General features: G+C 44.3%; 1 protein-coding gene across 1 annotated transcript in view; it reads left to right on the top strand.

Moving 5' to 3' along the window:
• Nucleotides 1–10,581, top strand: part of MAN1A2 (mannosidase alpha class 1A member 2) — a 248,716-nt gene that overhangs the window by 190,942 nt on the left and 47,193 nt on the right. The window contains exon 11 of the mRNA XM_019516076.1: nucleotides 3,808–3,980. Coding sequence (XP_019371621.1) covers nucleotides 3,808–3,980 — 173 coding nt within the window. The remainder of the gene's footprint in view (nucleotides 1–3,807; nucleotides 3,981–10,581) is intronic.

Here is a 10,581-nt window from a genome sequence, read left to right as displayed (position 1 = left end):
GCCAGTAGAGAATTAACTTGTACAATATGTAGTTAACTTGTGGAATTCATTGCCGCATGAGGTGGTGGAGGCAGATAACACAGTCAAGTTCAAAAAGGGACCAGATAAATTAATGGGTGGTAGATCTATTAATGGTTATTGGACAGAATGGTTGGAGATGTTTCCTCTGGTATCTCTAACCCAAATAATGGAGGATGCCGGGGATAGATCACTCTAGAGGTATCCAGTTCTGTGATTTTCTTCTGTAATACTCATTTTTGCCACTTGTCAGAGATAGGATACTAGGCTAGATGGACCATTGGGCTGACCCAGTATGGCACTTTTGTTCTTAATTATGGTGGGCCACTGGGATTGTGCTGTGGGCCACAATGAAGTCCATGCCTAAACAAGAGGGAGTCTTTAGAACCATTAATGTTACCATGGGGAACCAGATACCAACAGGACATGCGTCCTTCTGCAGAGTTGTGATAGAATTTCATGGGATGTCCATTAAAATTAGAGGCAGGCCATGTGTAAGACCCCTGGAAGATGGAAGATATACAGGTAAAAGTATGATGTTATCTGATGCACAATCCACACAGTCATGCTTCCTGCCATGCCGCATGTGCATGCCAGGAGGTGTGATTGTGGGATCGCGCATCAGATCCCGTCATGCTTTATTGCCAGTGCAGGGGGAACCTGAGCTGCACTTCCATGGCTGGGAACCCCATCAGCTGATTTGGGTTCCCAGCTGCAGGGTCGCAGCATCATTTATAGTATGTGCATAGCGTGCCCCTGTGACTGGGAGCCCAGATCGGCTGATGAGGCTCCCAGCCATGAGGGTGCGCCTGGCCACACATTCAGTTAATGACATGATAAGAACCAGCCACAAAGCTGGTAGAGAGAAACAAAACTGTTACACTTTTCTTTTGTGGAATGACTTTGTAGCTTGTTCCTTGTTTTATGACGCCATGTATTGCATTAATGTGTGGCCAGGTCACAATTTAAGATATGACTGATTTCAGAAAAATGTATGAGCCAATTCCTCAGATCCTCTTCCTGGTTATGTAATGGGTTTTATCCATCTACAAGTTCAGCTCCAGAGAAGTCACTGGTATCTGGTAGAACTGCATGTACTCAAGACCCTGAATGGTCATTAAACTGAATACATCCGTTGCTTAGAGGTCATCCAGGAGACATTAGGGATGCACAGACCAGAATTGGACATAATATTTCATTGGCAGAGTATCAGTGCCACATACAGAGGAAAAGCTCCAGGATCACTGTGACAGGGCCTTCTCAGGGGCTAGGTCACAAGTTATCCCACCCACCTGCCTAGGGCAGTTTGTCCTGACTCACCTGTCACAATTTGAATGTTATCATTATATATTAAGCATGAGGCTGCCCATTCACTACCCCAGTGCCAGGGGGCGCTATCACTGCTCTGTACCTTCCCTACACCATGGCCCATGGCTTGCAAATGGCATCCAGAATATTATTATTGCTTCCTGGCTTCCAGCCAGATTCAGTCCATTGTTGGGCCTCTTCCACATTCACATTCACTCTGCCCCCTTCTCACAGGGGCCTCTTCCACACTGCCCCTCACTGGACCACATATGACCTCCCCTGCTCCCTTGAGTGGCCTTTTGGCCATCAGGCTTGCCTGCTAACTCTCTGGCACAGCACACGCAGCACCTTTGGTTCACTCGTGCTCCCCTACTCTGTGGCATCAACTTGTGCCGAACACTGAGCTGATTCTGTCCCTACCCTTCACCAGGCAACTTGTTCCTGTTCTAACGCATGGGGTTGGCCCATGTACTGGCCTTCAAACCACCCTTGCCGCTCTACTCAGTACACCCCCGGTGCAGCCCCTCAGGCTGTCCTCAGCAGCCCTATTCTGCACCCCACATGCTCAGTCCTTCAGGTGCCTCTCATTGCACCTTACTCTGAGCAGGTCCCCGTATCACTACTGCCCCCCTCTGGGACCTCCAGGGTCTTGCACCCCAGCAGGGCTTAGGTGCCTCTCCACGTATGCCTGGCCCTTCTCACTCTCTCCCCAACTCATAAATACCCACTGGTGTGTGGGGGCTGGGGTTGAAGTGCCCCTACCCACTTTCATCGGGGAGGTAACTGAGCTAGCATTCACCTTGCCAGAGAAGCATTGAAAAATGATCAGAACCCTTCTTAGATCTGAATTATGAAACCCCAGGTTACTGTTTCCTCTAGAAGTGTATGGTTTTGTTCACTAGTTTATCCACTCATTTGACACTCATTCATAACTGATTAAAGGGCTTTTTGAGCCTATGCAAAGTTTTTTATGTCAACTTTTGTATCTGATTTTGTATCAACTATTACTAAATTTTAGTACAGAGCTGGTTAATCACATCTTAAGTGTAATGTGTATCAGGGATCTTAGGGTACTCAAGGATATAATAAACAGTGTGCTGTCAAATGTATGGCAGTTGTTAGCAGCAGTATATAATCAGAATGCAGGCATCAGAAATCCAGTTTCTTTGACAGGGATGGAGGTGGAGGCAACATCGTTGGAGGTATAGATCTTGGTTTCAAATCTTCTAATGTTACAGTAAAAACTGCGCACAGCATTTTATTAAAGTGGGAACAAAATGAACAGCAATGGATGATTTTAAATTAAAAAATGGGTATTTCACGATGAAACATTCCTTACCAGGTGTCATGTTGAGTGAGGATATCATGTTTTTCTATTCAAGTTTAGAACTACGATCTCCTGGATATCCTGGGATGTTAGGAGTTCTTCAGTGGTTCTCATGCTATGGGACTGTAATGCTCTGGTTGGGATCAGGACTCCATTGTCCTGGTGACTAAAGACTGTCATAGTAGGAGGCCATTTCTACCCCACAACCCATGGGAAACTTATGACTGTGATGTGCCTTTTCCTGCCTGAGCTCAGATATGCAGCATTCAGCACTTTATGAACACTTTGGCAAAACACTAAATCTGATGCAGCCACAGTTGCAGGAAAGGCTGCTGACTTGTATTATTTTAGAAATAGTAAAATATTTGTGCTAATTCTTGGGAACCCACTGGATTACAGAGTACTGTCTACGGGCCATACTTTACTGAGTTCTATGCTGTTGCCTACTACCATTTGATGATGGTACAGCATGGTACCCAGAAACCTATAGTAACATATATTCATATTAAAGACACTGCTTCAATAGACAACACCATTTTGTGCAAATTCAGTCCTTTAAATCTTGGCAGGATGCCATTATAATCTTCTTTAGTGAAAAAAACTGCATCAGTGCGTTTTTCAAACCTGGCAGAGGTCTTGTTGCATACTTGAAACCCTTGGAAGCAGGCTGAAATTGTCATGTACCTCCCCTGCAGTGGCTTAACCACCACCATTGCCATACATCCAGGGAGTCTAGATAAAGTATCATCATCTGGGATGCTGCCTTCTAATTCATGTTCTAAGGCCCTTTCCCTGTCCTCCTCTTCAAATGGGATGTTGAAATTTCTCTTGACCATTTTCCTTTTTTGCTGTGGTACAAAAAAACCCATAATCTGCATCATTTTAATGTTACCCTATATTGGAAGGTGTTTTATTAGTTTCCAAGAAGGTTTACCATATACCTGTCGAGGTGAGTAGCTTTAGCACAGGAATTGTATACATTATTCATTAGAAATATAATAAGCTTCAATAATAAAAATATTTATGAGACTGTTCAAAGAGAAGCTAAATCCTATTGTACTTGCATTACCTGTTGTACTGGTTATATTCTGTGTACCCCACTCCCCCAAGTCTTTGAAAGGAATAAAATTTTCTTTTTCTTTTTTTGTCTGTAGCATTAAAACTAGGTCCTGAAGCATTCAAATTTGATGGTGGTGTGGAGGCAGTGGCAGTGCGGCAGAATGAAAAGTATTACATTCTGAGACCAGAAGTGATTGAAACCTATTGGTACATGTGGAGATTCACACATGATCCCAAATACAGACAGTGGGGCTGGGAGGCAATGCAGGTAAGTACTGATTAACTCAGTCAATGGAATACCTCTCCTTTATTCTTCTGTAGCCCTTTTATCCCAGGATATGAGGACGCTTTCAAACATCAATGAACGTAGCACAGGGCAGGATGGTTGTCACTTTTCCTGATTCACAAATGAAGAAACAGATCCATAGATAGGTGACATTTTCAAGGTGACCCAGCAAGTAAGCTGGGAAATTAGTCCTGTACTAAAATCAGTATGGAACTCCTAGTCTTGACCTTTAATTTGTAGGCCACAGACCCTGCATTGTGGTAAGCATTTACTGTGTTAGCACTTACTGGACATGAGAGCTGTAGCGTTTTAAAAATCATCTTAGATTATTTGTTCTTGAAATGTAAGTAGGTACTCAGCTGACTGTCCTCAAACAGGCTGCAGAGGAGGTTGTGTATAAATACATGTCCATTCATGCACACTGGCTTTCATTGCTCTATGTGAGTAATAATCAAAGTTAGTTCCGTTTGTTGTTAGGGATAGTTAGTATATCTGATTGCTAAACTGGGTGGACCTGCTCCACCATTAGACCAAAGTCTTTTAGAAGCAGAATATAAACAGCATCAACAAGAAATGGGAAGGGTGGAGGAAAAGAGAAGGAATAATATTACTGTGATGCTTAAAAAGGTTGTTGTGGTAGTTAGCCAGTTTGTATTTGGTTGTTGAACCCAGCTCTTGAATGGCAAAGTCCCTTAAGTTTCAGGCTAATCTGTCCTGTTGGAAATGTTGTAAGTAGGGTACAGAAATTTAGATTCACAGTGTAATCCCAATATAGATCAATAATTCCACTTGTCTGTAATCCACAGATGGGTAACTGCCCCATCCTATTTTTCTGGGTTATGAAGTATAGTAAAAAAAATATTATGTGCATCGAAATGAAGCCTAAATTCTAATTGCAAATAGTAAAATAAGATTTCTATAAATTCCTGTTTTACATGCCTCCAAGAGCAAAGCTGGAAATATTGCTAGCCTGGGTGAATTCCATTGCTGCCACCTAATAGCCTAATCTTGAGTCTTACAAAACTGATAGGTGGGACAACCTGGACACTTCCCAGATCCTTCTTCATGGTCTCAGAGCATAAAAATCAGTCACTGCTTTTCACTTCTTCCACTTTGCTGTTTAAGTTTTTTTTTTCACCTGCCTGGGCAGTAGATCTAAGAGCAGCTATCGGTAGGGGTCTACCCAGATTACAGGGGGACTTACCAATTTTCGCAGGTTGATCGTGGTGTAGAGTTCCAATTCTGCAGTCATTTTGTGGCAACCCGTCTCTTAGTACTGATTGGAGAGACCTAGGAGCAAGGAGGGGGTGGCCACTGTCTTGATTGCTGGCTGTCCTTTGTGCATCCCTGCCCTTCAGCACATAGATGCCCAGGGGGGAAGAGGGAAAGGGAGCTGCTGTCATCTTGTCTGCTGCCCTTCCTGCTGTCCCACCAGCCAGCACTTTCCCCTCCCAGCAGCAAGAACCACTAGCTCCCACTGGGGACACGGCATTTTATTTCTATTAAGTTTTTTTGTTGATGTTGCAGTTTTTGCGGACAATCCTGGATTTCCCGAGTTAAGTAGGTCCCTAGTGATCAGAGATGAAAATAAGAGATGGAGAAACCAAGGGAGTTTTTGAAATCTTGTGACATCAGCAAGGCAAATGGCATGATGAGAGCAGTGAGCTGAGCAGGAACTAAATAAGGGCCAAAGCAAGGTGCTAATGTACAGAAGCTAAGAGAGTCCATAAAAGTATTTGAAGCAGAGTGTGATTTCCTGCCAAAGGTGGGGTTAAGAGTGTTTGTATATGTGATATGGAGGGAAAAGGACTTGGTTAATTGGGCTTGTTTTCTTGTAGCATTTTGGAAAAATTGAAAAGGAACAAAGTGGGAAATCAACCTGGAAAGGAACCTGACATTATTGTAAAGAACTAGCGAAATTTAGCAAGGGCAATGATGTAGCAGGCAAAGGAGGCAGAGGCATGAAAGTTGGCAGCTTGTGAGATTAGAATATCCAGGTATTGCCAAAGATGATCAGGAAGGGATAAACAGATAGATAGATTTGGTGATGAAACCAGACTGTTCTTAGTGGTGGCAGATGACAGAGTAAGGTTGTCATCTCAGGTTGTAGCAAGGGAAGTTTAGGTTAGATATTGGGAAGAATTTTCTTGCTAGGAAGATAATAAAACACTGAAACCGGTTACCCAGAGGTTGTGGAATCTTCATCCTTGGAGGTTTTCAAGACCCGGCTAGATAAAGCTTTGACTTGGATAATTTAGTTGGGGATGGTCCTGCCTTGAGCAGGGGGTTGGATGTTAAAATAGTTGAAGGGGCCCATTTCCTAGTCATTGCTTAGGATGCTTGCTGTCATGTTGTCATGAAGAAGTCTGATGATAGTAAGAAATTTTGGCAGCCATCCAGATCTCATCAGGATCTTCCATAGGGCTTCTCTGTTGAATCAAAGGCCTTAGGTCAGTGAAAACCATGTAAAGGTCTTTGTTGCTCATGGCACTTCTGCTGCAGCTGTCTAGCAACAAAGATCCTGTTTGCTATACCTCTGACAGTCTGAAACCACTTTGGGACTCGGATAGAATCTCCTTGGCAAGGGGAATGAGTCTGTTGAGGAGAATGCAGGTCAGGATCTTCCCAGATATGGAAGGAGTGCAATGCCGTATTAAGTGCTGCAATCTGATTTATTACCTTTCTTGAATATAGTTACAATTCTGGCATCTCTCAAGTTACTGGTAATCTGTTTGTTTCCAGATTCTTAGAATAACAGCAAGTACTTGGCAAGAGCTTTTTTTTTTTTCTACCATACTTATAAATTTCAGCTGGTATTGCATCAGGAATGCTTTGTTGTTCATCTGCCCAATGGCTTTCAAGACCTCTTGAGAGGTTGGTGGGTCTACAAGGTGGTCCTTAATGGGGTGTTATGGAATGGCTTTTATGGTACTGTCTTCAACATTCAAATCTTGGATCAGAAGCTCTTGAAAATGTTCTTTCCACTGTACAGTGATGGTGGAGTTGTCTTCAAAGACTGTTATTCCATCCTCAGATTTCAAAGAGATGGCTTCTTGGGTGCTTGGCCCGTAGATGGCCTTGGTCGCACTGAAGAAACTATGCATATCGTAGCTGTCAGGAAACTTTTGGATCTCTTTTTTCTTTATGCTCCCATTACTTGTTCTTTTACTCGCAAGTTCTTTTCCAGGTGGCCTCTGCTTTAATGTGATGGTAAATGTCTTGCTTCTGTTTGGAATGATGTCATTCTGCCAAATTTTGAAGGCTCTGTTTTTTTTTGTTTTTTTTTTTTAATCACTGCAAGCTTGAATTTCCTTATCATTCTTATCAAACCAGACCTGATGTTTCTTTGTGGAGAAGACTAGAGATTTGCCATATGCCTGACAGATGCCATTCTTGAGGGTTTTCCAGGGTTAGTGGTGTCAAGATCATCAGGGAGGCTGGAGAGTTTCTCACTAAGATATTGCTGGAAATGATCGCTTTTAGCAGGGTCTTTCAAGCATTTGATATTAAACCTCTTCCTTGGTTGCTTCTCTTACTTGCACCATTTTGGAGCAATACAAATGAACATGTACATAGTGCCTGTTCAGCTCAGGTGGTTAGAGTGTGGTCTAATTACATCAAGACTGCAGATTCAGTCCCCTGTTGGTGTACCCCCAGCGGCTGGTCTAGAAGCAGGGAGTTTCCTGACCGGTTGACAAGCGGGGAGGGGTACCCTGTGCGCAGCAGCAAAACCGGAAGCACAAGCAGCACAACTGGAAGTGCCCCCTGCTGCTTCATGTCACTGCTGCATACCCCCTGGGAGCTTGTCAAGTACCCCTAGGCATACGTATACCCCTGGTTGACAACCCCTGGACCAGATGATCTCTTGAGTCCCTTCCAACCTTATTTTTGTAACAGACTTGGTGGGATAGCTCACATGACTGGAGTGCATTCATGGATGTGTACAAACTGTTCAGGAAGGACAGGCAGGGGAGAAGAAGAGGAGGAGGAGTTGCACTTTATGTAAAAGCTGTATGATTGCTCAGAGGTACAGTATGAAATTGGAGATAGGCTTATTGAAAGTCCCTGGCTTAGAGTCAGAGGGGAGAGCAACAAGGGTGACATTGTGGTGGGTGCGTGCTGTTGACTACCAAAGGAGGAGGAGGAGGTGGATGAGGCTTTTTACAAACAGCTAACAGAAGTTTCCTGATCACAGGCCATGTTTCTCATGAAGGCCTTCAGTCACCCTGACACCTTCTGGGAGGGCAGTACAGCAGTGCACAGGCAATCCAGGAAGGTTTTAGAAAGTGTTAGGAACAACTTCCTGGTGCACATGCTGCAGAAGCCACCTAAAGCAAAAAGTGCTCTTCTTGACCTACTGCTTGCAAGCAAGGAAGAGTTGGTGGGGAATGTAGAAGTGGATGGCAACTTGGGCAGCAGTGACTGTGAGATGGTTGAGTTCAGGATCCTGAGGAAAAGAAGGAAGGAGAGCAGCAGAGTAAGGACTCTGACCTTCAGAAAAGCAGAAGTCCTGGAGAGCTGCTTGTATTTTAAAGAAACCTTACTTGAGGTCACAGGAATGAACCATTTTAATGCACAGAAAAATAGCAGGTATGACAGAAGACCAGTTTAGCTTAGCAGGAAACTCTTCAGTGAGCTAAAATACAAAAAGGAAACTTACAAGAAGTAGAAACTTGGACAAACAACCAGAGAGGAGTATAAAAGTATTGTTTGGGCATGTAGGGATGAAATCAAGAAGACGAAAGCACATTTGGAGTTGAAGCTATCAAGGGATGTGAAGGGGGTAACAAGAAGGGTTTTGTCAAGTTTGTCAGCAACAAGATGATGATCAGAGAAAGTGTGGGTTCTGTACTGAATGGAGGGAGGCAACTTAGTGACAGATGATGCAGAAAAGGCTGAAGTACTTGATGTCTTTTTTTTACTTCAGCCTTCAAAGACAAGGTCAGCTCCCAGATTACTGCATCTGGCCGCACAGTTTGGGGAAGAGGTGAAAAACTGTGGCAGTGGTGAAAGTACAGGTTAGGTACTATTTAAAAAAGTGGTTATGTACATGACCATGGGGCCAGATGCAGTGCACCTGAGGGTGCTGGGAGATGTGGTTGCAGAGCCTCTGGCCATTATCTTGGAAACTTGTTGCAATTGGGAGAGGTCCTGGATGATTGGAAAATGTAGTGCCTATCTTGAAGAAAGGGAAGAAGGTGGATCCAGAGAACTACAGACTGGTCAGCCTCACCTCAGTTCCTGGAAAAATCATGGAGCAGGTCCTCAAGGAATCCATTTCTAAGCACTTGGAGAAGAACTTGATTAGGAACAGTTAGCATGAATTCCCCAAGGGCAGGTTATGCCTGACCAACCTGATTGCCTTCTATGATGACATGACTGGCTCTCTGGATGCAGGGAGACCAGTGGATGTGATGTACCTTGATTTTAGCAAGGCTTTTGATACGGTCTCCCACAATGTTCTTGAAAGCAAGGTGAGGCAGTCCAGGTTCGATGCATGGACGATAAGGTGCACAGGAAACTGATTGGATCATTGGGCTCAAAGGTCAATCTGGCTCAACATCTAGTGGCCCCTGGCATGTCCCAGGAGTCAGTCCTAAGGCTGGTTTCATTCAATATCTTCATCAGTGACCTGAAAGATGGAATGGAGGGCACCCTCCGAATGTTTGCAGATGGCATCAAGCTGGGGGGACTGATAGATAGGCTGGAGGGTAGGGCTAGGATTTAGAGAGACCTCAACAAATTTGGAGGTTTGGAACAAAATAAATCTCATGAGGTTCAATAAGGAGAAGTGCAAACTCCTGCATTTAGGATGGAAAAGTCCCATGCACTGGTACAGTCTGGGGACCAACTGGCTAAGCTGCAGCTCTGCAGAGAAGGACCTGGGGGTTACAGTAGACAGTAAGCTGACTATGAGCCAACAGTATGTCCTTGTTGCCAAATAGGCTAATGGCATACTGGGCTGCATTAGTAGGAGCTTTGCCAGCAGCAAATCAAGGGAAGTGATTATTCCACTCTATTCAGTGGTAGTGAGGCTACATCTGGAGGACTGGGTCCAGTTTTGGGTCCCCCACTACAGAAAGGTTGTAGATAATTGGAGAGAGTCCAGTGGAGAGCAATGAAAATGGTTAGGGGAACCTGACTTAGGAGGAGAGACTGAGGGAACTGGGCTTACTGGGCTCCTATACATGCAGGGAGGCTGATCTGACATGCATGTCGGACCAGAATTAATTAATCAAGTCTGCTGGAGTGTGGTAATTACCAGCAGACTCCAGTGTCACGTTTATGCGTCATGTGCCACCACTGAGAACAGTCTAACTCCATCCTCTTTGGAACTACCCTTCAGGTGGTTGAAGGCTGCACTGCTATCAAAGCCCTCCTCAGTCTTCTCTTTTCCAGATGAACTGGGTGTTTATAGACAGGCTCCAGGGGTGGGGTGGAAGGGTGGGGCAGCACTTGAATTAGGGCAGCGCTTGAATTAGTGCAGCTCTGAGAGCCACATTTAATAAAGTGCCCAGAGCATCATGTGTATTAGTGTCTCTGCACTGATAAGTGGCAGTGGGGCACTTTGAACTAAAACACA

This window comes from Gavialis gangeticus, unplaced genomic scaffold, assembly GCF_001723915.1.
Source record: "Gavialis gangeticus isolate Ggan-Ray unplaced genomic scaffold, GavGan_comp1, whole genome shotgun sequence".
NCBI classification, from domain to species: Eukaryota; Metazoa; Chordata; order Crocodylia; family Gavialidae; genus Gavialis; species Gavialis gangeticus.
The sequence above is the reverse complement of the archived record's forward strand: the minus strand, read 5'-3'. Positions and strand labels throughout refer to the sequence as shown.